The sequence below is a fragment of the Cavia porcellus genome, unplaced genomic scaffold, assembly GCF_034190915.1.
Source record: "Cavia porcellus strain 051 isolate PalLab524CR breed Dunkin Hartley unplaced genomic scaffold, mCavPor4.1 scaffold_18, whole genome shotgun sequence".
Lineage (NCBI taxonomy): Eukaryota > Metazoa > Chordata > Mammalia > Rodentia > Caviidae > Cavia > Cavia porcellus.
The window spans coordinates 51,632,927-51,660,308 of NW_026947501.1; the positions used below are offsets into that span (position 1 = coordinate 51,632,927).

General features: G+C 42.5%; 2 protein-coding genes and 1 pseudogene across 9 annotated transcripts; 2 read left to right on the forward strand and 1 right to left on the reverse strand.

Moving 5' to 3' along the window:
* Positions 1–7,386: 7,386 nt before the first annotated feature.
* Positions 7,387–17,193, reverse strand: Mrpl30 (mitochondrial ribosomal protein L30). Of its 4 annotated transcripts, none has more exons than XM_013154454.3 (6): positions 17,062–17,193; positions 12,930–13,082; positions 11,039–11,119; positions 9,284–9,430; positions 8,989–9,062; positions 7,387–8,903 (listed from the first exon to the last, which is right to left on the reverse strand). In XM_013154454.3, exons 2-6 carry the CDS (start codon positions 12,978–12,980, stop codon positions 8,717–8,719), a joined length of 540 nt encoding a protein of 179 aa, XP_013009908.1. In that variant the 5' UTR covers positions 12,981–13,082; positions 17,062–17,193; the 3' UTR covers positions 7,387–8,716. The 4 variants fall into 4 exon arrangements, with proteins under 4 accessions (XP_013009908.1, XP_013009910.1, XP_013009909.1 ...); XM_013154456.3 differs by having other exon boundaries at positions 12,930–13,007; positions 17,062–17,185; XM_013154455.3 differs by having other exon boundaries at positions 12,930–13,007; positions 16,823–17,113.
* Positions 17,194–17,242: 49 nt separating this feature from the next.
* Mitd1 (microtubule interacting and trafficking domain containing 1) lies at positions 17,243–26,752 on the forward strand. 5 transcript variants are annotated; one of them, XM_003471569.5, is made up of 7 exons: positions 17,245–17,483; positions 21,214–21,315; positions 22,885–23,021; positions 23,828–23,914; positions 24,627–24,742; positions 25,917–25,977; positions 26,201–26,752. In XM_003471569.5, the coding sequence occupies exons 1-7, from the start codon at positions 17,333–17,335 to the stop codon at positions 26,294–26,296; spliced, it is 750 nt and encodes a 249-aa protein (XP_003471617.1). In that variant the 5' UTR covers positions 17,245–17,332; the 3' UTR covers positions 26,297–26,752. The 5 variants fall into 5 exon arrangements, 3 of the variants coding, with proteins under 3 accessions (XP_023421592.1, XP_063085933.1, XP_003471617.1); XR_010040770.1 differs by lacking the exons at positions 24,627–24,742; positions 26,201–26,752 and adding an exon at positions 23,644–23,671 and having other exon boundaries at positions 17,243–17,483; XR_010040769.1 differs by lacking the exons at positions 25,917–25,977; positions 26,201–26,752 and adding an exon at positions 23,644–23,671 and having other exon boundaries at positions 17,243–17,483; positions 24,627–24,720.
* LOC134471355 (LRP chaperone MESD-like) lies at positions 17,490–21,293 on the forward strand (annotated as a pseudogene).
* Positions 26,753–27,382: the final 630 nt, after the last annotated feature.

Here is a 27,382-nt window from a genome sequence, read left to right on the forward strand (position 1 = left end):
CTTGACCTTCAAGCTCCACAGAGACCTTGATATGGTTGTTCATATTTTAAATAACACAATTCTGAGACAGACAAATCTACACAAGGTAAAGCTACCTGCTCCCCCTCCCCCCCGCCATGGGCCACCTCACTCAAATTCATCAGAAGACATCAGACAAAATCCCCCATCCTGGCATTCTTTGAGACCTTACTTCAGGGCTGTTGGGCTATCCTGGCCACCAGAGAGTGGCCGGGCCATCCTAACTTGTAGTTCTCACAGGTCACTGCCAAAAGACCTTACTCCAGGGCTGTTAGGCTATCCTGGCCACCAGAGAGTGGCCTGGCCATCCTAACTTGTAACCCTCACAGGTCACAGGGGCCAACTGCCTTGGTGGATATCTGTCTCAGAATCCAAATCACATTAAAACTCTCAAGGTAAGACATTCTCTATATTCGTGGACATAAGAGGCCACATATACATAGTTCTTACTGAGTTTTCAGGCTAATAAATCCTCAATGTCTCATGGAATATTAAAGATCAGCCTATGCCAGTTATAAACAGGGCCTATTTTTATACAGGTCCCAGTCCTAAATCTTAAAATGCTTTTATTCCCCTTTAAACTGCCATCCTGGTTTCACATCGCTCAGGCCCTAGATCTAACCATCCTTTTGGTACTCATCTCTGCCTTACGACTCACAGGTTGTCATGTTTTGTTATACACTTTGGTTCTTAATTTCTTACATTCTATTAATGATCATTTCTATAGCAGGACTCTCTAACAGGATTGCCTACAGACTCCAACGTCATATATACCAAAGACAAGCCTTACCTACCTACCTTTTAACTTTTATGCTTTCATATGGGGGAGTAAGCACCTCTCATAACTTCACTCCTCCTGATCCCACATTTAATTTTTCAGAATTCTGCCTTGCCATAAAAATGTTCCTACTTCAACGTCATCCTGATAGAATAACAGGTCTAAATCAAAGACACCTTTCCCTCTACCTCACTTGGGTCCATAAATATGACAGTGCCATGTCTCCTCATAACATCTTGTCTCTTTGTTTTTTCAGTCTAATATACGTGCATTCACCAGTGAAGTTGTCCTGGCTAAAAATCCTGGCACCAGCTTCTACCTAGACATCAACCGTCATCCCGTTGACTCCCCTAGACCCTAATACAGCACCCTCAGCCAGCAGGAAGTAGTTACAGAGAGAAATTTTCGCCCCTTTTCCTAATAATCATAAGACGGGATATGAAAGGGTTGCTGGCCCAGACTGGACACTATAGCCAGAAAAAGCCTCAGCCAGAATTAGAGAGCTCCTGCCTCCCCCGCCCCTAGAGATTTACCCCTGCCCTTAGTAACCTACCTCTGGTACCAAACTAAGACCAATGGAATACCTGTACATCCCTAATACCCCTTAGGGTCCACCCCAGACCGAGGCTACTTATGTGCCTCACTCCACGTGTTCCAGAGAGAGAGATCGCAGGCCCCGGGGTGGAGATGCTGCGTCCCGGGGGGGGGGGTCGGGGGTTTCTCCCCACATTCCCAAAATAAAGGTTACTTATATTTTATACTTCTTATCTTTTCAGCCACCGCCAACCAGTCCTTTCTTCTCTTCCTCCCCCCCTCAGACCTAACAAACTGTAGCCCATAGCAGTGGTTTAGTACCCCACTGCAAGGAGTCCTGGATCTTCATTTTTTAACTTTTTTAATTTTTTGGTATGGGGATTGAACTCATGCTTACCAGGCTGGTGCTTATGCCACTGAGCTAAATCCCTGGCCCCCTATGGCTTTATTTGTGAGTCTTAGTCGGTGATACCATTCATGAGCACCACCAGGCTTTAGATTCCTGAGGGGGGCTGAGCCAAGGAATTCCTGGCAGTTGGTCAGTGCAGACCTCAACAAGTACTGCCCCAGGGACTCTGCTCAGGTTTCTCATATCAAACTCTGTCTGCTGCCACTTTACAGTCACTGAACCAGAGAGGAGAGCACTGCTGAAGGTTGATCTCCAGTAACTCCAAGGACCCACATGTTAAAGGCCGGGGTCTTGGGAGGTGGGCGGAAAGAGTCTTGCAGGCATTGGGAGAGTGGCCTTCAGGGTGAATTGGAGCCCCAGCCCATTGGTTTGGTTTGGTTTGGGTGTTTCTGAGACAGGCGCTTGCTGTGTAATCCAGGCTGGCCTCAAAATCATGGTGCTGCTTCTGTAGAAGGCAGTTTGGCCAGTTAGCTAACAAGCAGGCAGCAACACAGTCAGCTGGATACAAGGAAAAAGAGTTCATTGAAGCCGTACAGCATGCTGAGTTTAGAAACATAAAAGCTGGGGCCAGGGATTTAGCTCAGGTTTGTAAGCGCCTGACCCCTGGTACCAAAAAACAAGAAAAAAGAAATGTAAAAGCTAACACTGGAAAAAGGATAAAGAGCTCAGATAAGAATCCTCTCAGGAAAAGAAATTATTAGACAGAACACTCTAAATTACTTAACAACTCCTCTCTACCTTGGAGCTGGACTTCAGAGAACCAGAAGTGCAGAGTAACTGCTTTCCTTTGAACTTGGCCAGCTGAGTGACTGATTTTCTTTAATGGACCCTACATTGCAAAGCCTAAACCCCAACTGGTTACTCTAAGTCCACAGGTGTCACCTGTGATAGGCATTATAAGGACAATCAAGGTCCTGATCCCTGCTTAGCTGCATAAAACCAAGACAAAACAAACACCCTGGCAACCCCTTGGAATCCCTGCCAACTGGGAGCTATTTTTCTTCCTATTTCCAATAAACACTTCGTTAACCTCATTTCTATCTGACTATGTTCTCCGATTTAGTGAGACAAAGGGCTTGGTTCTTAGGGGGTAGCTGTTTCCCTGGTGCCTCAGTCTCCCCAATGCTGGGATTAGGCCTGCACTGCCACACCTGGCTTCAACAGTCTTCCTGTCCTTCTGTCCCTCTGCCATGGATGAGAGCTTTGCTCCACCACACACTCCCTGCCACGATGTGCCATGTCACCACAAGCCCAAAAGCAACAGGGCCAAGCTACCCATGGACTGAAACGTCCAGAGCCATGAGCCAAAGTCAGACTTTCCTCTTTGTATGTTGGTTTATCTCAGGCATCTGTTAAGATAATGGAAATGTCAGTCATAACACAAAAGCTGACACTTAGTGGCAAAAGAGGCTTTTTCAGCTCACACGCCCTTTCAAATGCTGTATTTAAATCTTTATTTTTACAAACGATGTAGGGGGAGGGGACCAAGATATAAAGGGAGGTGGCGGGAGGGGAGTGGAAGGGGAAGGAAAAAGATGTGCTATGTAAGATGCCAACTTGCCATGATGAATGTAATCATTATGGACTGCCAACATGTACGCAGAAAAATTACTAAAAATACAACTACAAGTCACCTAAAAACCTTTGTTTTAGCCTCATCAATGTCCATTTTATTCATCTTTTTGTTTTTTGGTATCAAACAGCAAACTCATGACCTCATGCTAAGCAAACGCTTGAATGGCTGAGCTAAATCCCCAACCCTCATCCCAGTTCTTAATAAATATCAAACATTTCCACTCTTTTGTTTTCCTCTTTCTCTCCTGTCAACATTTGCTTTAGCCCCTTATGAAAGACTTTAGATTTCCACCCAGCCGAGACCAGGTCTTTGATTTTCCCAACTTTCCCACATTCTCTTCTTAATTAACCATTTTTAATCAGCATCTATAAGACCCCCAAAGGGAAGCGAGACAGAAAACACAGTGAAGCTTCCCAGACTGTCTTTGGTTTGGGAGCAGTGTGGCTGCAAGGGGCCTCTGCGTTAATGAGTGGTGCTCTTTACACAGTGCTTGTGTGACCCCAGCAGGTGGTCTCCCTCCCAGTCACAGTAAAGCCAGTTCCACTTGGCTTGCAGAGGGGCAGCTGTCCTTTTCACCTTTGTTGTTCTGCTCAGCTTTAGGGAAGAAAAGGGAAACAGGAAAAGCACAGCCCCACAGGACTTTCACTTTGCATTCTTCAGCTGCTGATAACTTATTAATATACCACTGTATGTATGTTTAGACATGGACATATATTTAATAAATGCAGGGCTTATATCTATAGCTTTAAAATGCTGGGAAGCTCAGACAGCCAGCCTAGGCTCCACAGTGAGACCTGGTCTCGACCAAAGTAAGTAAATAAATAATACATAAAATATAACTTATCAGTATGTCAAATATATAATGCATTATATATAATGCAGATTTTATAACCTGTACGATTATATCCACAGGCAGAAAATTATACCCATTATCCTGTACATATTTGTATTTCTCTGTAAATTCTGTACCCAGTATAATTAATTTTATTTATATTATCTTTAAAATGATCAGCAAAATTTTTTTCTCTAAACAAGAAAACTAGAGAAAATGAAGAGTTGTCCAGCCATTCTTCCCTACAAGCACTTATTTCTTATTTTAGTAACTGTGAGGTGAAAATAAAGACTATCCAAAGGCATTTTCAGTTTAGCTGAAACAAGGTAACAAGGTAAAACATCTATTTAGTGACCTGTGCTTTGTAACTGATTCTTGTCCAGAAAGTTGAGAAATACAGGATTTTGATAAATATCTGCACACTATGAGAATGAATGACAGATGGTCAGGCAGTAACTCCACCCCCTGAAAATGTTATCATACTGTGTGGGAATGAAATAGGGATCCTGCCTGTGTTTGACCAACTATGTAACTTTTAGAAAAACAAAGCAGTGGGTGGAGATTTAACTCAGTGGCTCAAGCACTTACCTGGTAAGCATGAGGTCATGAGTTTGATCCCTGGTACAAACAAAGGAACAAAAATCTCAAAGCAGTAAGAGTTTTGTTTTTCTGCCCTAAGGTACCTCTCAGAGAAACAATCTTTCTGTCAAGAGCTCCCTAAAATGGTCTGTGTAGCCCGATTGCCCTTGTTGACAAGCTGTGGCAGGTAATAAGCAGACTAGTTAGTACCACTCATGAGCAGAGACAAAGAGCATGTGTTTGACCCTAAAGGGGCCCGATTATATTGCACAGACCCTGAGAGAACTGCGGAAGACCTGCAGGATAGCAAGTGGGGAACCTGATGTCTGAGTTTGACCACTGGCCAATAATCAGAGGCCAGATAAACCGGAGCAGACAAGACCGAAAAAAGCAACCCTCAGAGACACAAACTCCAGCCTGGAGAATGGGTCCTTGGAAGGATTTGAGATGAAGGACAAAGGAACGGTAACTGCAGAGCTCTTAGCAACTCTGAAGCCCCTGGGGCGAGCTCCTGTGTGGCCTGGCAAGGTTGTCCCATAGACTGACAGGAGGCCCCATGATCCCTGCTCCTGGGAGTGAGTCACATTCAAGACAATTCCCCTCTTCCTGGAGGTGAAGAGGGACCTGTGATTTGTTCCTCTCAGGGAAACCCAACAAAGGTGACACAACATATGCCATCCTATTTACATGGTCACTTAGTAGTGCCCACTCACCTTGTTAAGTCTCTCTTGAGTGCTGGTTTTTATTTTGGTGGGGGTGGGGTGGGGTGGGGGCTTTTTTGTGGGACTGAGCATTGAACTCAGGGCCCTCATGCTGAGCTGCCTCCTGCGTGCCTCCCCGCTGCCCTTTAAAATTTGAGATAGGGCTTTGTCAAGTTGCCCAGGGTTGGTTGAACCAGTCCTCCTGCCTCTGAGTTCTGGGATTCCGGCCATCAGCCACCATGTCCAGCTTCAGTGGTGGTTTTACGTACACGTGAGGTTCGGATCCACACTGACAGACAAGCGCCACATCAGGATTTTATACACACGAAAGCAAACTTATTATAAAAGCAGCAGATATGAATGAGCACAGTCCAACAGTGCTCACCACACAACACGGCTGGCAGACAGTGTCAAAGACAGAGAAGGAGCTTGTAGAGGGGCAGCCTTCCACAGGGGGAGAAAACATCAACATCGCCTCCAGTTTGTTATAAACACTGTGTGTGTTCAGACAAAAGTGGCTTGGTGCCCACACGCCTGCATGTCTCACCGAAGCATCCTGGGTCTGGCTGAAACCAAGGACGTTTACATAGTGCGCTCAAGGCTAGCTGTACAGAACACTTCTCTCCCAGGGGAAACAGCCAGTGTCTCTGTAGAAAGGCAGTGGCCAAGGTCACTGCAGCCAATACTGCACCGACGCTCACCACTTAACCCTCCCCCTGATAGATGTGTCTGATTTAATGAGCTGCATCTTTGATCATCTGTTTTCCAGCAACAGAAAAAAGAATATCAGGCAGGGTGATACATAGCTATAATCCCAGCATTGAAGAGGCTGAAGCAGGAGGAGCACCATGAATTCAAAGACAGGCTAGATTTTGTATAGGAAGACTCAGTCTCAAAACAATAAAGACAATAAATGCACCAGGGTGTACCCATATTCTCTTATGGCTTTTTTCTTTTTATGGTTAACTTCATTTCTAGATGTTCAACCTAACATTTAGATCCTTCTTCTAGCAGTGGGCTGTAGAGATTAAAATTATTTACCCATATTTTGTTAGCAATGTGCTTTCCACACACAATATTAGTATCAGCACATTAAGAGATGGTGCAAAATTAGCAGAAACTGCTTTTAGACATCAGCCACACTGGAGGAACACATTATGGTGTTACACAGGTCCCTCCCCAAGCAGGCTGAGCTCATACAAGTTAGTGTCCTTTTGTTACCAGGCTTGGGGCTGGGAATGCCTTCTAGAGGTGTTGTCTAGGTTCTTTTTATCTTGAACAAGGTAGCAAGGTGCTGTATTTACTGAAGGTGGGAAAAGAAACATGCTCTGCTGAGCAGCCATGGCCCAACTAAAAGTTGGAAAAGAATTCACTAGGTGGGTTACAATGACCCCGTGGGAAAGCACAGTGGCCGCCATCTTTTGTATCCCACCCTTTTGGGGCTGACGTCGGGTCGAGGCTGTCCTATCGAACACCTGCTTACTTGTGAGAACTGAAGACAGTGCCTTCTGCGCATGTGTCCTGGAACAGTGACTGACATTTGCTCACTAGTTTGCCACGCCCTCACCTCCTGCTTCTTACCACCTCCAGGCTACGCACTCACTAGACAGTCTGCGCTTGCTGGATTAATGCTATCATTTACCTTTTTAGCTGGGTGATACAATTTCTTTCATGCACAGGCCTGAGCCGTATTTTAGGTGGCGCTTCTGCCCTAACGTGACACCCCAAAACATCAAGTCTCAGGATACTGGGACAATCGACAAGGAGTGCGCCAGTGCTGGTGCTGAGGGGAACTGTGTAGGAGGCAAAGGACAAGTAGGAGCAGGACGCAGGGCTCCGCTCCTCACTGACAGCATCAGCACTCAGCAGCCGCAGGCCTCCCCCAGAGACTCGCTCCCCATTTTTCTCCCCGTAGGCATGGGCATCTGGAACAGAGGAAATAAAACTCATTCTCCCCAACAGATTTCCGAATTTTCTTTTACATAGCAAGCTCAACGGTTGAGATTTGAGCTCAAAACCCATTTTGAGTTCAAAACAGAATGACAATCTGGTTTTAAGTAACTTGAAAATGCTTGTTTCACACCCTTGTTCAGTGAGGAAAAAAAATTTACAGAGCTGAGTGTGTTTTGCCCAGGCAGCAGGCAATAATGAACTGTAGGCCAAATCAGATTCACATTTAGAAAATAAATGTTATTTCTGTGTTAAGATTAGGGAAGACGGGAAGTTGTGTCCAAGTCTGTATTTGCAGACACCAAGGAGCAGAGATCTGGCCGCAGAGAACCGACTGTGAGCTCCCCAAGGGGCTGCGTTCGCCAGCCTCGCGTTTCCCCAACACAGCTCAGAGGTCCAGGGGCCGATGGGGTCAGATGGGGTCTGGTCCAGGGACTGCTGGCCTGGTGGCAGGTGCTGGTCAGTGGCTTCGGCCCTGGGAAGGCTGGGAGCTCAGTGGCTCCCTCACAGCTCTGGCTTGGGGCCTCACTGCCTGCCCTCAGGCTGTGGAGCCACCTCCCAGCACAGGGGTCTCACCAGGTGTGGATGTCCCAGCAGCGTGGGCTTTTCATTGTCCCAAACTGGGAACCGAAATAACCCCTTTTCCTTATAAAGTATGCAAGCTGAGGTGTTTTACTACAGCAATACAAAATGGACTAAAACCTACTCAAAATTTGTGGAATTCCCTTAAATGAGAAAACAACTTGTAGGAAAAGTTGCTGACAATTGCTAAGGATCAGTAGACCTAAATCTAGATGTTCAAACAATGCCATCCTTACCTATTCGGAGTTACACTTAGAGGAAAAGAAGAAAACACTAAAGCAATAACATCAAAACTCCAAGTCTATATAGTTAGGAAGGCTCATGGTAGGTTTAGTCAGTAAAAATGACTGACATTGAAAATATATTTTATTTTTAATTCTTTTTTTTTAGGTATCAGGGATTGAAGTCATGAGCTTGTGCTTGCCAGCCTGGCACTTATGCCACTGAGCTAAATCCCTGACCCTAAAATATATTTTATTGAAAAAATTTTCTCATCAACTTTCTTTTTTGAGATAGGATTTCACTGTGTAATGTAGGCTGGCCTCAAACTCATGGTGAGCCTCCTGCCTCAGCCTCCTGAATGCTGGGATTACAGGCGTGTACCACCACACCCAGCTTCTCATCAATTTTAATAAACATAATTTGCATATTTTTTAAATATGATGCTCTGAGGCATCAGGACTTGTTTCCTGCTCCACAGAGGGTTTTTGGTATTTTTGAGTCAAGGTCTTACTCTGTAATTTACACTGGCCTTGAACTATGTAGCCTGGGGCTGGCCTTCAGCTTGCAAGGCTCCTCCTGCCTCAGCCCCCTGAGTGCTGGTGTTACAGGTGTCCATGGGCTTCAGATGCCACTGTACCACCAATTCCCCAGTGCTCTTGAGGCATGTGTTAGCCATGTTCTCTTCTGTGGGAAGTCCTTGCGGCAGCTTCAGGGGCTGGATTCTGCGACATAAGAAAAGGTGTTTTAGAATTATGCTAAGGAACATATTTTATTTTCTCCAAACTGGTGAAATAATGAGCAACAAACCTTATCAGATGCTTAACCACTTTCAGTTTTGCATTTACTGAAGGGATATTCTTGTGAACCTGAGGAGTGTGGGCCTAAGAGCAAAGGAAACAGAGCCATGGGGTCAGGTTAGGATGCACTAGGGTCTATGGGAAGCGCTAAATGGAGGCTTTTTCTGCCTCAATCGAACTTAGGATTACACATATGTCCATTAAGCAGTACACTTAAACATAGTAAATATTTACCTCAAAATTTAAACAGTAGAAAATTAAAGTGAATTTAAACAACACTAAAATGGACTAAAGTAGTTGCATACTTTTTCTAATCCAAGCATCTTTATTGTATCTTTTTCCCAATACGGACGTCTTTTTGTACTTTTTATTCTGGTAACAATGTGCAGTTTGTGAGGGTGCTGTGGGTCCCCACCGTATTTTTCATGATCTTCAGGCGAAGGCTGAAACACCTTAGAAGGGAAGAATTAGAAATAATGCATTTTCAATTTTCACACAGTTTCAAAGCATCTCATTTTTTTCTCATGTGTGTGCACACACACACACACACACAAAATTATTTCATTCCTCATCTTTATGTAACTCCCAACCTCCAACCAAACACTTCTGCCACAGTACTCTGATTACTCAGATAAACAGCTTTAAAGTTTTATACTCTAAGAGAAATATCACACAGCCAAGGATTTTGCCTGAACACAGCAGAAGCAACCAGACGACACTCCAGGAGAGTGTGTAAGCACTGTAGGTGGAGCACCCTCCAGGTGAAAGCACAAAGTCCAGCACCTGCAGGCTTTCAGATTGGGGGGCTCAGGTGTTAAAAGTTAAATATTCTAAAATCTGAAAAACTCAAAATCTGAAATTAAGGGTTAAGGGTTAAGATTTTTTGCTACAACATAAACATGAAGAGGAAGAAAGGCAGAAAGGCAGGCATGGAAAGAAGGAGAGACAGAGAAGGAGGGAAGGAAGAATTCTGACCCCTCAAAAGCTCAGCCTTTGCAAAACTAAACACAGTCTTTACCCTACAGTTCAGCTTCTGGTGAGCTGAAAACATCTACACAAAGACTTCCAGACAAGTACTTGTACAACTTCATTACTGCCCCTCACTGAAAGCATTTGAGGTGCGTTGGTAGGTGAAGGCACAGATAAACTATATAAATCTATACCATGGCATACTATTCACCAATCGGAATAAGGAAGCTATTAAATTATGAAAAGATATAACAGAACTTTGAGTGAACACTGCACTAAGAGAAATCAGTGTGAGAAGATACACTGTATGACTGCAACTATGTGACATGTTGGATAAGGTCACACTACAGAATACTACATGGAGGCTGGAGGGAGTTAGGGTAGCTCGCAGGTGACAGTTTGGCGGTGCAACTGTTCTGCAATACTCTGTGATATAAATGCATGATGCTACGCATTTGTCACAATCCGCAAACTACACAACACAGAGAGAGAACCCTCCACAATCTGTGGCCTTTAATAATAACGAGTCACTGCTGTTTCAACAACGGGAACAACTGTACCACACCAGCACAAGAAGTCAGTACTAGTAAAGTTGTATGGTGAGAGAAGAGAATACATTGGAAGTCTCCATTCTTTCTGACTGATTTTTCTGTGAACCTAAACTACTTGATGAAAAACCAAAGTCAATACGGGGGTCCCTGTATGTGCGCTAAAAGGAGGACAGGGATACACAAACCTACCAGAAAAGGCGAGGGAGTCAAGCAGCAGTGGGGGATTCAGAAAAGGAAGGCTCACGCGAGTGAGCTGGGACTGGAAGGCCTGCGGTTTTCCCGTGATGATGGTGATATAAAAACACACATGGGGAAACCACAGCAGGAACGGACAGACTCGGAAATAACAGAAACCCAGTCCGTGCAGGCCAGAGGAACAGGTTACAGAATACACCCTGCTTTTCAGTATCATTGTTTCCATGAATCCTACCACCATCCAGTGTAATTTAATATAAAAAGCCTTCGATTCTACAAAGTGGGTACCTTCTCAGACACATTTTTTTTATTTTTTTAAAGAAACAGAAACAAAAAAATTCTTACTTTATCTGGAATTCTTGACTTGGTAAATTTGTGACGAATCCAATTTGTACCCATGAGACAGTCCACACCTTTTGTCACTGTCTAAAATGGAACATAAAAAAAGAATGTTTCAGAATCTTGTCCAATGCAGAGCTCCATACCCAGCAATCTTTATTGTCAAGAGTCTGCTCTGAACTAACCTACAGTTGTTAAAAGCTTATCTCAGCTCCCAGACTGAATGAATAGCTCCTTTTTCCACTAACATAGTATAAAGATAAAAAGGTACATAAACATACAAACCAGGAGAAGGTAACCATTTTCTGTAAAAGAGCAGATAGTAAACATGTCCAGCTTTGAGCTGGACATCTCTACTGCTCAGACTTGACTCTGTCATTGTAGAGTGAAAGAACTCAGGCACAATTTTCAAACAAATGAATGTGGCTGTTTCAATAAAACATAAATAAATGAAAATAAGTGGCAAGCTGGATTTGGCCTGGAAACCGTGGTGTACCAACTTTTGCTGTAGAACATGTATAATACTTCACCTTCAGTAAAACAATGTAAAAGAAATCTAAAGTGGGTTTCCCTTCTAGTGCTAACAGTGCCTCACTCCTACTTCCTGCTCTACATTCCTCCAATCCTGTGTTTCCTAGGCTGCCTGGAGGGCCGTGCTGGGAGGAATGCCCGTTCGGCCCAAGAAAGTGCTGTGGAGGGCCACTGTTCTTTTGCCCTCAGTCTTCTGTGTGTGGTGAGGCTGGGTGAGAAGGGGAAATATGTTCTTCCATACACTGGGAACACTGGGCCTACACTGGTTCTGCTGCTCAGGCTGTGCAACAGGACACATGTAGCCTCTCGGAGGTCAGTTTCCTCAGTACTGAAATGAATAAGACTGATTTCCTGGGATCTATGCAAAGTTAAGATACTATGTCTGGGGCCGGGGATATAGCTCAGCAGCACAGTGCCTACCTGGCCAGCATAAGGTCCTGAGTTAGATTCCCAATATCAAAGAAAAAGAAAAAGATAATATATACACATTGTACCACTGACAGCCACCAGCAGGTCTGTGTAAGACCTTGTCTATAGCTAGGTATCAAGCCTGGTCTTTAAGGGTAGGTTGGGTTAGTGCACTGTTGCACAGTCTAAACAAAGAACAGAAGTAAACAGGTTAAAAATCTACCATCAGTGGTCTCTGGGAGAGTCTCTTCTTTGTTTTTCTGTACTTTTCTAGTTTTCTGTGATACAAATGTGCAATTTTCAGCTGGGCATGGTACCATTCACTTGAAATTCCAGCACTCAGAGGCTGAAGCAGGAGGATCAAAACCAGACTGTGAGTTCAAAACCACACTGGGCTACATATTGAGCTTAAGGGCAGCCTGAACTACATAGCAAGGTCCTGTCTCAAAAAAACAAAACAAAAACACGATTTCTGTAACTGATGAGAAAAAGTCCTAAAACTTTTACAATTAAGGCACATCTAGGGAAATCAACAGTAGGCATTTTTTACTGACATGTTCTACAGAAAAGAGGTTTTTTTTTTTTTTTTTTTTTTTTGGTACTAGGGATTGAACTTACAACCTCACGCTTGCCAGGCAGGTGCTTATACCACTGAGCTAAATCCTCAGCAGGAAAAAGGCTTCTTGATCCCATTTTTTTTTGGAGACACAGGCTGGTCTTTAATTTGTGGGTCCAACTGATGTTCACACCTTGGCCTCCCAAGTGGCTGGGGTGTGTGCTACCATGCCCACAATTCCAAATCATCAGGGGTGCAATAGCAGCTCATCCATAAATAAACAAAATGAATCCCTGCATTAAAATATATATATAAGGAAAAGAATCTGAAAAAGAATTTGCCTTATGTTTTGTAATTAGAGAAAAAAACCATCAAAATATAGAATTCTCGAAAAACACTCACCTGTCGCCTTCCCAGCAGCCCCTGAACCACGGAGCGCAAAATCCCTGCCATAGTGTAGTAATTATTTGTCTGCAGAGGCTGGAAGAAGCAGAGAACAGATCCGATGATGCAGTGTTCCGAAATGGACAGGCAGGTACTTGCGCAGCTCTAGTGCTGCAAAGTGAAACAGCAAGTTAATTGCAAACCCAGTTGATGTTTAACAATAAAATCTTGAAAACTGGGGCTGATGGCACAGGCCTATAATGTCAACATTCTAGGAGGCTGAGGCAGGAGCATCGAAGGTTTGTGCCCAGTCTGGGCAACTCAGTGACCCAGTGAGACTCTGTCTCAAAATAAAAGATTTTAAAATGATGTAGAGGTAGCTCACCATGAAAGATGTGCATTCAGTCCCCAGTACTACAAACAAACAAATCTGGATGATTTCAATAAAGGCAATGTTTTCTCTTTTTCCAATGGTAGGGACTGAACCCAGGACCTCTATAATCTGCTACACCCCCAGGCTGTTTTTTTTTTTTTTTTTTTTTTTTAGACAGGTTCTCATTAAGTTGCCCAGGCTGATCTCAAACTGTGATCCTCCTGCTTCAGCCTTCTGCAGTGAAAACACAGGTAAAAAACAGGTTTTAAAAAACAAAGCATTAGCCACATACTATTTTCTTCCAATGAATTAGAGCTTAGGTTGATTCCATAAAACTGAGAAATGGGAGTTTACTATTATTTTAAACATGTTTAACAATGTCAAAAGATAAAGAATGACTTCTCACAGACACAGAAAAATAAAGCTAGATATAACTGAAGAAACAGAACTGACTACACTCTTACTTCTTGCATGAGAAAAATGTGCCCTAGAAAATTTGCTCACTTTTCCAGCGTCCTCCAGCCAGCAAGGGAGCAGGGGCTTTGGAACCCAATTCTCCTAATTCTTAGAGTGGTGCATTTTACTAAACCACAACGGTTTTCAGTCTAAAAAGAAAAATCCTTTTAAATTTGCATCTTTAACTCCTCTAAACAATATGCAGGTGCACTCTGCTAGACACAAAGTAACGGCAGCCTACTAGACTGATATGTACCGAAAGCAGAACGATTAGGGCTCACATATCATGTCTAACTTGGACTGGTTATTTAATCCACAGATTTCAATATTTTCCCCTAGAAAAGAAAGAAAACAATACTTACCTTGCTGATGCGTTACATAACAATTGATGATGGCTTTGAGCTCACAGCAATCCCACCTCAGCCTCTCAAGTGCTGGGATTGCAGGTGTGCACCACCATGCCTAGCTGAGTCAATTTAATGCTAAATTATTTTACAATACTTTTTCTTTGCAAGATAAGCATTATAAACTAACCCAACACATTCGGCTTCATGCATTGTTAAGTCTTTCTGTTATCACTTAGATTTCAATAAAATCTTGCCTTCCATTCCAAAGGAATGTCTTCTTCCCATAACAGAAACAAGTCAATTCATTATATATCATTCATAATCCCAGCATATGGATGGCTGAGGCAGGATTGCCATGAGTTCAAGGCCAGCCTGGGCTACACAGTGAGTTCAAATCTGAGCTATACAGCAAGACTCTGTCTCAAAACAAAACAAAAAACACATTCATCTCTTTGTTCGAAGCAGAGCTAGGCTTCTCACTGCTAAATTCAGAACTCACATTAGGTCAATGTAGGAACCATGGGTGTGGAAAATCTTCCAGAAATGCATGTACACAAGGGTCAGCTGTGTCAGCTGAGGACCTAAAATCAACAGTATCTAGTCCTATACTCAGCAAGGAACACACTCAGTACCCAGACCTTGCTTTCTGATAGCCTTCTCAAATGAAAGGAGACACTGAAAGTGTCTGAGCCTCTAGTAGTGTCTGAGAGTGACCACTAAAGAGCAGCACGACGGGACTATGTGGAAGGTAGCAGGGGCCAACTGAGAGAACGCCCAATAGTCAGAAAACGTTAAGAAAAAGTTAATGAAGTACTGGCTTACAACCAACACACAGTCCTAAATCCACACTGACTTAAATAAATGGATGAGAAAAGAAACAAATCTGTACAGAACTGTTCGTAATTTATGTAGATACTCTCCCCTCAAGGCAGTGGCGCAAAACTACACATCCCTTTAGCTAGGATTAATGACTTGTTCCCAAAGAGTACAGTACAGTACAGACCAAGGAAAAAACAAGCCAGGTGTGAGGCCACAAACTGTAACCCCAGCACTCGGGAGGCTGAGGCAGGATTGCCATGAGTGCAAGGCCAGCTTGAGCTACATAGCAAGACCCTATCTAAAAAAGGGGTGGGGGCGGTTTTACATAGGAAAAATGGGAAAAACACAACTTTGCCCAGGTGATCAAGGTAGACATCAACAATGACAAAAATCAAGCTGATAGTATGGACACATGATAGAAGAATGGCATTTTATCTCTGGTATTTTTGTCCCTAAACCCCTAATTCCACTGTAAAAGCAAACCTCCAGTGAGGGCCATTGTCCAAATTCTTGACTAATTTCTCCTTAAATATCTAATTGCCTCAAAACTGTCATAAAAAGTAAGGAAAGACTGGAAAACTAGGTATGAGGAATAGGAGAAAATATGATCATAAAATGTAATGTGGCTTCCTAGCAAAAACTAAGGGAATATGAAAGATTAAGTATGGACTTCAGTCAATAATGTATCAATCCTGGTTCATCCATTCTAATATCGGTATCACCCTAATAGATGATTACACCCATTCCTTTGCACACCATTTGCCAAACTTTCCCCCTCTACCTGGTCTCCCCATCCTGGAAATCTAGGCCTTCACCACTAGACAAGCTGATCCCTTGTTTGGCCTGAAACTAGCCAAGCAGCAGCTCCCTTTAATTGATCAAACAATCTTGACATGACTGATTAATGGCTTTCAATTTTTGTCTCAAACCTCATCTTAAAGAGGCCTACTCTAATTATATTATTTAACATTCTGACATGCAATTGTTAGCACTTCCAACCTATTACTCTATTTTTTTTCCAACAGCACTTACCATAACATAACTTGAGTTTGTCGCCACTTAACACATGCCAATTTCATGGCAAAAGGTTTTAAACATTTATTTGTTTTGACCTGGTATATTACAGATGTACCCTATCTTCCTAAAGCTTCACCTTAGCCATAGCAGGTACTCACTGTATTCTTGCTGAATGAGTTTAATTTACAGGTATCAGAAGTTGTGACAACGCAGTTTTTTGTTTTGTGGCCTGGAAGATTGAACCTGGGCCTCGTACCTATCAGTTAAACCATCACTGTGCTACATCCTCAGCCCAAAAATTTGTGTTAGTGAAGTGGAACTTTGAGTCTGAAAGGCTGTCAAACCATTAACATATCCCTGTATGGTAGGCTGTAAGGGTGATTTTATATCTGCTGTCTTTTCTTTTCTTTTTATTTTGCAGGGGCCATGCATGTAAAGGTTCTTATAAAAAGCGATTTCTTCTCCTAAAGAGATATACATGAGGGAGAAAAAGCACTACACAAATGCAGAACATAAAATTACCCTTGCAAAAACAAACAAACAAAAAACCCCCGAGATTTGTGAAGTCAAAAAATGTGTCTCTTTCCGCTGACTCCCGGTGTCTAAAAGGGAATAGACAGTGCTACAATTACCTCTTTCACCAAAAAACAGAAGCAGCTTTGGGTAGGTGGTGATCAAGACATGCTTGCAAATACCAATTTTTAATAAACGGCAAACACTGCCAGATTCTGAAAGTTTCATTCTGAAAGGTATCAATTTTAAGATAGGACAATTCTGCTTCATTTTAAACTATCAATTTACACTGATTCCCCGTGGAAGCCCTTTCTTATGACTAAAGCAGAAACACAGACACTGCTTACAAAGCTCACGTGAATTCCCACCCCCAAGCTGTCCAGCACCTGTGACTCCGTCTAGAGCTCCAAGAAAGCGGCCCAGGAGTCCTGGAAAAGGTCGCCGGATCTGTCGATGACTTTCCAGGAGTCAGAGATGGAACTCAGATGAGGACCTATTTTAGCTAGTTGTGATGCGCCAACTCGGAAGAGCAACAGGGGAAATCTACCAGCCTAGAGCAGAGGGAAAACAGACACGCAGTCTCTGGAGGTAAAATGCTTCACTTTCAGCGACTCACGCCACTCACCAGCACCCGCTAAATGTCCAGCCTGCACTTCCGCACAAAGCGGAAGCCGAGAAGAGGAAGGACCAGTAAGCACTACATTCAAACCCTGCCGTGTCAACACGACGACCTTTTCGTTCCGAGAAGGGCCCTTTAGTTCCAGCTTCAGCTCCTCCCACTCAAGCATTGGGGGAGGAGAGCGCAGGCGCAAATGTGCCACGTGACCGTTTCTGGGAAGTGCGGTAAGCGGGGTCTGCTTTAGCCCTGGCCGAGGTGGAGCGGAGTTGTGGCAAACATGGCAAAGTCCCAAATAGGGCAGGATCCTGACAGCAGAGCTGCAATCACTGTCCTGAGCCGGGCGGTGGAACTGGATTCGGAGTCCCGGTACCAGCAGGCCCTAGTGTGTTACCAAGAGGGGATTGATCTGCTCCTGCAGGTTCGGAAAGGTGAGCGTGAGCCGTCGGGGGGGGGGGGGGGAAGACCAGAGGAAAAGGAGTGGTTTCCCCTGTTTACAGGGTGCAGCAAACAAAATGATTCTTCCATACCGCCAGGAAGCGGTCACATCCGAGGGTGGGATACTTTACAGGACAGCTGGGCTGGTTTCTAAGTATCTGGAATAGACTGATGACATTATGAAAGGGCAGAGCCTATTTAGAGATTTTTTTAAAAAGCTGAATAGACTTCACAACATTCAGTTTGTAAGCTTTGATAGTTAAGACGTTGTTGGAAAGTCTGAATATAGAGTAATGATAAAATTATGAATAGGCAATTTTCCCCGAAAAACTATTCTTAGTTTTTAGAAATGCAGACTGTTTTTGGAGCGAAATATTGTGATGCTTGTAATATAATTTTACTTAAGCACCTTCCCCCTCCAAAGTAAAATCCCAAACTAAAAAAAACAAAGTTGAAAAAAAACCCAAAAAGTTAAGACTGGGTACATATACATAATTCAATGATAAGAGTGCTTGTCTAATATGCTCGAGGCCCTAGATTATCTAGATTTATACCCTTAAGAAGCAAAAACAAACATATGACCTTGTTTCATTCGTAAAATTTTTCTATAAAGCAGGAGTTGATGGTATTCTGAGTTTATAATGTAGAAAGGCAAGTCTTTTTTTTTTTTTTTTTTTTTTTTTTTGAGACAGGGTCTCTATATGCAGTTCAGGCAGGCCTTGAGCTCACTTTGTAGCCCAAGCTGGTCTTGAACTCTCAAGGATCCTCCTGCCTCAGCCTCCGGAGTGCTGGAATTATAGGACAGTTCGCTTTCAAGTGCTGCTGCTGGCAGGTGATCAGGCCACAGCTGGAACGAAAGGCCTCAATAACTGGTATATCAAGTCCCCCAATACAGCCCGGGAGGTGTCAGTCAGGTGCAGCAGTCCCATAAGGGATCATAAGCAGGAGAATCACAAGTCCCAGAAAGGTTATAGACAAGTTATGACCCAAAATGCAATTAATTCTGATACCACGAATAAGCATCAGGAGACGCAAGTGAAAAGCAGATTTAAACAAGAAAAGGTCAAATGAGGGGGAAAAGGTAGGGGTGATGTCTGATAGAAGCTTTGGAGTAAAAAGTAGAACTTTAGAAATCAAAAATAAAAAGGCTTAGTGGGTATATGCTGCCCTGCTCCTGCTTTGTACCTCTGACCTCGATACCCAGGGCAGCTACCCCACCTCTGCGGGAGGAGGACATTGGTGACTACCATGACATGAATGTGACACATTTCCCTAGGACAGTGGGACAAAGATGATGACACAGGAAGAAGCGATCAGAACACCAGAAGAGGCCCTCAGTACCTTTTGGCTTCTCAAAGGCAGACCCAGATATGCCCAAGAGCATCCTGAAGTGACAAAGAAAAGGAAGATGTTTGTCACTACATGGGGGAGCCCCACAGAGAAGGAGATAAGAAATCAGGAGCCTGTGGCAGGGCAGCCAACTCAGTGCCAGCTATGATGGGCAGATATTGTGGGATCAGACGAGGCTATATTCCTGCTTTGGGTGGAGCTATACGTGAGATAAAGGACTTTTTGGTCAGTCAAGACAGGAGTGCTGATGTCACTCTGGAGGGACAGGTGTGCCTGGCAAAGGAGGAAGAGAGAAGGAGAAAAAGCAAGAGAAAGGCAAAAGAAGGAAGAAAGGAGATCTGAAATCATGGTCCTCGAAGGAAGACAGCTGAGCTGGAGATCAGCAAGAAGGCCTGTGAGTGGGCAGTGTGTCTCGTGTGGAGTGGCCAGGCCATTAGAGCTCCTTGCTGGTCTCTTGTCAGTGCAGGTCCTGGAAACTGCGGACCAGGGGACATACTCATTTCTTCTGCCACAAGACCAATCTGGTCAGTGCAAAAATTACTATTGTAAAGCTTCATGAAGACAGGTTTTGTGGTTTTTAGCAGACACTAATGAATTCATGCTTACTAACAGCATTACCTTCCATGGAAAGCTGTGTTGCTTTTTCTTGTTTAAATTAACCTGTGGGTCACTGACTTCCAAGGTGTCACAGTGCTTCACCTCCCCTGCTCTGGTGGCCTGCTGTGTCCATGAGTTTGATTTTCTGTTTACCAAAAAGCAGGTTCTGATCAGACCAGCCTTTAAAACTCCTGGCTTTGAGTCAGACTGTCATGCCATAGCCATGGTTTTCATCACAATGAAGGTAAAGCGAATTGTCTAAATGTGTCACCAGGAAGCTAGCTGTGTAAAACCCATCTGTGCAGGAAATGCCAAAGCAATGCCATTTGGCACTCCTAAGTAGTTATTTGGGATGTCACGGACTGAAGTCTATCTCTCCAGCTGAAAGAATGGTTGCTATCAGTTCGATCATGTGGGTTCCTATATTTTTATTTTCTATTTTTTTGGTACCAGGAATTGGACTCATGATCTTGCGGCTTGCCAGGCCGATGCTGTGCCACTGAGCTAAATCCTGGCATGGTTTCCTTTTTTAGGATATAGAGAGACCATTGTAAAGTGCAAGCAGAGGCCAGCAGAGGCCTGAGCAGGCATGGCAGAGGACAACGACCTCATTTACAGTGTTTTGAAATACTATCCTTTGATAAAGTGCCTACTACACTTGTGGTGTTTTTGTGTGGTACTAACTTGTGCTGCTGTTGGTGGATGTTTGCTGTTTGTATATTGGAGCCAGCTCTGAATAAGTGGACATTTATATACAGACATGATTTTGGAATTTAAGTTCTTTGGAAAAAAAACCCTCAGTCGTGGTTTTAAAAGATTAAAAACAACACACATTCATGGTTAGAAAATGTCACTGTGAAAGAGCAGTACAAGGTGGCAGGTGTGTCCCTACTCTACTGCTGGTGCCGTGGTCCCTTATCCTTGTGAAGCCACTGTTCACACTTTGTTTCAAAAAGAAAAGAAGTTCAGCTGTGATTGTGCTCTTTTACCAAGTAAGTAGTTCGGTGTGGTTTAGTGTAGTTGATGAAGTTAGGGTTAAGGTCCTTTAGAAGTCTTTCATTTCTAAAGCCCAAATAGCAAGCAGTTAAATTGAACGGACATCCAAAAAAGATGTCAGTGAACATAAAAGAGAAACTCATACTTTGTGGAAAATTTAAAAGCACAGCAAGGGTGAAGAAAGTGGATCTTGGGTTTCATTTTGGCAGGAAAGGGACGAAAAAAGAACATGCTTAAGGGCAGTAGCAAAGTTAGCAGCAGAGGTTACTAACATGTGGCTCCAAAGGGGCTCGGCTGAGGTGTGTGGGAAGAATTCTGTGCTCTTTTATAGCCATTCTGTAAGGTACTATTACTGTTTCCATGTTGAATCTGAAGATACAAAGAGGCTGAATAATTGGCCAGAATCACTGAGCTAACAGTGGAGAAGCAGGTTTTAAAAGAAGCAGTCTGACTCTAGGCCCTTGGTTGTTAACCACTGTTCAGCCTGAACCTTTTGTAAAGAGTTTGGCATGCTGCAAACCTTTCTCACCTTACCAGACTCAGGGCCCCAGGGATGGCACAGCATCAGCACCCCCATTCCTGAACAGAGCTGCTTCATATGCTTAGTTTAGAAATGACTGCCCTGTATCAGCAAAATGTGAGCTTGGCACCTGTGTATCTTAGGACTGAGGCAAAGCATGCTAGAAACATAGCAAATTTGTGGGAAATTGGAAACAATGCTTGAACTAAATAGAAAAACTATTTTGAAACTTGAGAATATGATTGTTTTTAAATTTATAGGTACTCAAGACCATAGTAAGAGATGTTATCTCAGAGAAAAAATTACTTGCTACATGGATAGAGCAGAAGACATAAAGAAATACTTGGATCAAGTAAAAGAAGGTAAAAAAAAAAGCTGTTTTAAAAATCATGTCCAAGATGGGCATGGTGGTGCACTCCTGCACTCGGGAGGCTGAGGCAGGAGGATTGTTGCAAGTTCAGGACCAGCCTGGGCTACAAAGTGAGCCCAAGGCCAGCCTGAACTGAATAGTGAGACCCTGTCTCAAAAAGACAAAAAAGAAAGAAAAAGTCATATCCAAGGGGACTGGGGATGTGACTCCATGGTAGAGCATTTACCTAACATGTTTGAGGCCCTGGGTTCGATTCCCAGCACCAAAAAAAAGAAAGAAAGAGAAAACATATCTGTAAGCTGCTGTGATTCCATCCACTCACCACGTATTTGTGGCTTCCTGTAGAGCTCTGTGTAGTCTGAGGTATTTGTGCCTGGGGCTTACTCTGCATTTTTTTCTCCCTCTATACAAGTTATTCACTTTTTCTTTGTTAGGGGGTAGGGTCAGACACCCTTTGAGCAGCCCAGGAAAGCTCTACACCCTGCAGGACTTCGTCATTTTTAAAGAATTTATGGATCCCCAGAGGCTTGGTGCACCCAGTTGAAGAGCTGCTACAGAGGAAGGCTGAATGTGGATCCCGTATTTTTTGTGTACTTCCCTTTATGAAAGGACTAAAAATCTTAAAGTAGCTAAAGAAACTCCCAGGACATCTCTCAGATACTATTGCGAATCAGAGCACTCTAAGAGTTAAGTATTCCTGATGGCCAAAGGTCAGGTAGGTATGTGTTGTTCCCTGTGTATCATTAGCTTCCCATTCATAAGTGTCCAGGCTATGAAAGTCTGGGGCATTGCTACCTTCCTTACAGTGTACAGCCTTGTTGCTTTCTGAGGCCAAAGGTACTGCCAACCACATCTACTGGTCTCCAGTTCTCAGCAGTTCTTCCTGTCTGTCCTTACTATGTCCCAGTGTGTTTTCTCAGTGTTTTAGACAATCTCATAATGACTTTGGATCGCACAGCACAAACCCCTTAAAGTCAGCCTGGGCACATCCCACACAGATTTTGATGCTTTCCTAACCTTCTTGATAGAAAAAACAAAGTATTGTGTTACCAAGGTTTTGGGATAGCCTAGTTTTTAAGACCGTATATTACAGGAAAGCCTACTATCAAATGCTAGACCATCTTGAGTGCCTTCAGTGGGCCAGGGAAAAGCTCAGTGGCATAAGCACCTGCCTGGCAAGCATGAGGTTGTGAATTTAATCCTGGGTACAAAAAAAAAGGAAAAAAAAAGTAAGAACAGTTTGAGTGCCTTCAAATGCTGTCCGGGAAGAGGAACCAGACCACTGGTTTTAAGTGCAGAACCATGCAAATTAGGAACTGCTGTTAGGGGTCATATATTTCTTTCAACCTTGACAGTGTCTGAAAACTTAGTAATTATTCACTTTGAATTAACGAAACCAGTGGAATTCTCTTATTGATCCTTGTGACATCCTACTCTATAACCTGGGTTATCTGTTTAAAAAAAATTACCTTATAATTGATCCTGATTAATCACTATTTAAAAAAAACAAAATGTTTTCAACAGTGATCACTGGTTATATACTGAACTTTGTGTTTTGTAGACGGGAAATACCACAAACAAATTAAGATAGAAGAGAATGCAACAGGTTTCAGTTATGAGTCACTTTTTAAAGAATACCTCAGTGGGACAGTCACAGAAGTTTGGATAGAAGATCCTTACATTAGACAAACTCATCAGGTAAGTCAGGTGTACTAAAATACAATGAAATCCTACTTTACATGTATAGTCAGCCTTGTGTGTGGGTCCCACATACATAGATTCAATTAAAGATGGAAAGTTTTTCTTAAAATTGTATCTATACTGAACACACACTTTTTTCTTGTTATTGTTCGCTGACACAGTGTAACAACTGTTTACCCTGCATCAGGTTTTAGAAGTAATCTAAAGATGATTTAATGAACACAGGTGTAAATACTGCAGTGTTTCTCTGGTGTGAGAAGCCAAAAGTGTAAATAAGTACCAAAATGTATAAAAGATATTGTGAAATAGGAAAAAATGTTCAAATGGAAAGGGGAACTAGGAGTGGGGAGGGGAAAAGGAAAGGAAAAGGGAAAAAATGGAAACAAAGCTTTTTATAAACAAGGAGAGAAAGAGACGTTGAAGGGAGGGTAGAAGAATGAGAAAAAGAATTAGGTTATATCATGTAGAGGTACAAATTCCCTATGATGAATGCAATCATTATGGATATCTAAACTGTTCCAAAAAACAATTTTAAAAAAGGCAATTTAAAGTATTTGGAAGGATATGTGGAGCTATGTGCAAACACTGTACCTTTTTTTTTTTTCCCCTGGTGCTGGAGATTGAACTCACAACCCTGTGCATAGCAGGTAGGTGCTTGTACTGCTGAGCCAAAGCCCCAGCCCCTGTACCATTTTCATAAGGAACTTCAGCGTCTGTGAACTGGAGGGATGGGTCCCAGAAGCCACGGCCCTCAGTGCCAAGGGAAGACTGTACTAGTCATTCTCCATCCTCATGTCTTTCAGCTATATAATTTCCTTCGATTTTGCGAGATGCTTATTAAGAAGCCATGCAAAGTGAAAACTATTCACCTTCTCACCTGTCTGGATAAAGTAGGTATCTGAAGGAACTTACTTTTTTACTTAGCTTATTAACTTTCTTTCAGTTATGAGATGTCTGATCACAGAAATCTGTGCTTCAGCTACATCCATTTCTTTGGAGATTAATTTGTTACCTGATAATCAGCATAGCGCATCTTGAGAAAAAAGCTGTTGATTTTAGGATGGTGACTTGGATCTGAACATTTTCTTTAATTCTTATTTGCTCACGCAGTGTGTCAGTGTATTCTCTGGGATGTTCCTGTAGTGATGTAGTAATCATGCTGTCTGCACTGCTGACGATTTTGTGTCTTTACTAATTCATTCTTTTTTGTGTGTCTTTACTCATTTTTAGCAGCATGATAATAGGCTCGCTTATCTTGACCTCGATATAAACAGGGATGCCTCTGAATAAGTAGGATTTCCAGAATGATTTTAAGAAGTGGGCAGCCACCCTTGAATGACCAAGCATTATTACTAAAATACCTTTAATTAAGGAGACAGGTTAAAGTTGTGTTATGTTCATGTAAGGAAGAAACTTTTTATAAAGTCACTTGTTTTTTTTTTAAAGTACTTCACATTCTTGGGTTGCTTCTTTGAGATATGGACATTAAAAGTAGTTCAGAACTTTTAAATTTTAACCTGTCTATGACATTCATTATATAGCATAGGGATAATTCAAAATATTAGTAACTGAAGCAGAAAGTTGTATTTTTGCTATTAACAGGGGCATGCGAAAATACAGCAAAGTAGTGGCCTGGAAGAAATAAAAGAGTCCCTCAGGAATCATGGAGTGCTGTTGGAAATAAAATATTCTTCTTCAATACATGACCGAGAAATTAGGTTTGTGTATAATTTTTATGCAGTTGAACTATAGTTTTAAAATTTCCCTTAATAAGTGTTATATAATTACATACAAATACTGTTTAAACATTAAAATTCAAATAAAACTCAAAATTTTTTTTTTTTTTTTGGTCTTTTTCCTTTTTATCGGTACCAGGGATCGAACTCACGACTGCCTGCTTTCAAGGCAGGCGCTTATGCTGCTGAGCTAAATCCCCAGCTCCATAAAACTCAATTTTATTAACTTCTCACTTTTGAGGATTAATAAAAAAACCCTTAGTTTGCTTTGTCCTATGAATTTATTATTTTCAGAGGATATAAAATCTTATGTTTACCATGTAAGAAGGAGGGAGGACCTTTCTGCACACTGCATATAGTGTTATTAATTTCACTAGAAAGTGAAGTAATTCATTTTCTAGTGAAATGAACATTATGTAATGTAGTTTTATTTGCTGTGGGTAAGTAAATAGTCTGGCAGGTAGGAAAATGTGCTGAGTTGCCAGGCATAGTGGCACACACCTGCAATGCAAGCACTTAAGTGGCTAAGGCAGGAAGGCCGCCGTGAGTTCAAAGCCAGCCTGGCCTACACGGTGAGTTCAGGGCCAGCTTAAACTATATAGCAAGACCCTGTCTCAAACAAACAAACAAACAAACAGGAAACTCCCCCAGAAATATGCTGAGTTAATAAGAAAACAGTGTCTGTAGTACTTTAGAGCTATCTTCCTTTTGTTAGCATTTTTAATGAAAACTTAAGCACAAACTAAATACACAAAATAGATATGAGTTCAGTGCTGCTGTGGTTAAAGCAGAGGTCAGGGGCCAGTGTCCCTGTGCTCATGTTCCTGGGCGCTAGGAAGGGGAACCCTTGAAATACCACCACAGTCTCCATATACTCTGCAGCCACCTATTAGCACAGTAGGAAATCTTAATCCACAAACTGAAATTCAAGAGTATGTTCTGACTTAATTGTTAAGCTGTTTGCTAATCAAGTCAGCTGACTTTCTGTGTCCTTTTTGTTTCGTTAAAGACACAGTCTGTGATGAGCCTCAAGGTCTGATTGAACTCTTGCCATTGGAAGAAATGGTTTTGTTGGTGGGAAGATTTGCTGGTACCTACTACACTGTATACCTTTAATAACTGTCTCAAAGCTAATACTGTATGCTAATTTCAATAGGTTCAACAATGGATGGGTGATTAAGATCGGAAGGGGACTTGATTACTTTAAGAAACCACAGGTAGGATATCATTTTATGAAGAAGCATATAGCACCATTTAGCATCACTTTTGTTTTTGTTTCTTTGAGATGGGGGTCTTACTCTGTTGCCCAGGCTGTTCTTGAACTTCTTGGGCTCCAGAGTTATCCTCCTACCTCAGCCACTCGCGTAGGTGGGACCACTGGTACATCAGCAGGCCCTAGATTATTTTGTGTTGTTTTTAACAATACTCTTTTCTTCCTAGGGTTGTTTTTCCCTTGGATATTGTGATTTTGATTTAAGGCCATGTCATGAAACAACAGTGGACATTTTTCACAACAAACACACACAAAAAATGTGATGGTCAGCAGACTAACTCATATTATTTCTACCTTACATGCCGTCTCACCCCATTTTCTATCGCTGTAACGGAATACCACACACTGGCTACTATGAAGACTAGAGGTTGATTTAACTCACAGTTCTGGAGGCTGGGGAATCTTAAGAGTACCATGTTGGTGTCTGGTGCAGGCCTTCTTTCTCCACAGGACATGACAGACGGCATCATGGGAGAGACCGAGCTCGCCAGAGAGAGCTCACTTTTGTAACAAAGGCACCTGTGGGAAGCACAGCCAGTCATGGCTCAAATCCCACTTCCTAACACTGCTATATTGAGGACCAAGTTTCCAACACATGAACTTTTTGGAGGACACATTCAAACCACAGAAGTGAATACTGGATGATTTTTTTAAAAATTCCAACATATTTTTATAATGTACACATCTAACAATAAACTTTCTACAAATTTCTGAAGCCATTCATTTGTGGGAGCTTGCATAAATATTTCTGTAAATCTGTTATTTAGTAGCCTGGTAATGTTTCTTTTCAAAATTCAGTGATTAAGTTCACTGTGGATCTTATGGGGAAATTTGATATGGCTCTTATCCAGTTCAGTTTGTGACTAGAATTGTGGAGAGAATTATATTCATCAACCGAAGTACCACTGTAATTCTGCTGCTTAGATCTCATAAATCTACTTCTGTAGAGAACCAGAAGCCGGAACCCTGTAGATTTATCCAATTCTTAGGGAAATCCTGGCCAAGAGCAGAGAGTGTTAGATCAGCGGTACAATGTGTGCTTAGCATGTATGGGGCCCTGGGTGCAGTCCTCAGCACCCCAAGCCCCCCGCTAAAAAATCCTAAGAGAAAATGACATTTAAGGCAAAGAGTCTATACATGTTTTCCACTATTGTACGTAGATATTTGGGGTCCTCAGATCAAACTAGAATGCCAGAAGGATACCAAATGCAAGTAAAATTGTACAGAGTTATAGGAGGGAAAAAACTGGAGTGACTGGAAAGAAAAATATCCCTCAATAGAAGAATGTCAATTTTTCCTAAGTTATTAATTAGATGACAAAGGGAACTAGCACTAGGAGACTTTCTTGT

What these genes read in the sequence shown, in the direction of transcription:
- Mrpl30 (XM_013154454.3), bottom strand. Translation starts at nt 12,980, where the DNA reads ATGGCAGGGATTTTGCGCTCCGTGGTTCAGGGGCTGCTGGGAAGGCGA. An exon ending in AGATGCTTGGATTAGAAAAA is followed by an intron (nt 9,063 to 9,283) that starts GTATGCAACTAC and finishes CTTTGCTCTTAG; the next exon opens with GCCCACACTCCTCAGGTTCA. An exon ending in GTGGTTAAGCATCTGATAAG is followed by an intron (nt 8,904 to 8,988) that starts GTTTGTTGCTCA and finishes CTTATGTCGCAG; the next exon opens with AATCCAGCCCCTGAAGCTGC.
- Mitd1 (XM_003471569.5), top strand. Translation starts at nt 17,333, where the DNA reads ATGGCAAAGTCCCAAATAGGGCAGGATCCTGACAGCAGAGCTGCAATC. An exon ending in GCTCCTGCAGGTTCGGAAAG is followed by an intron (nt 17,484 to 21,213) that starts GTGAGCGTGAGC and finishes TTAAATTTATAG; the next exon opens with GTACTCAAGACCATAGTAAG. An exon ending in ATTACTTTAAGAAACCACAG is followed by an intron (nt 25,978 to 26,200) that starts GTAGGATATCAT and finishes TTTTCTTCCTAG; the next exon opens with GGTTGTTTTTCCCTTGGATA.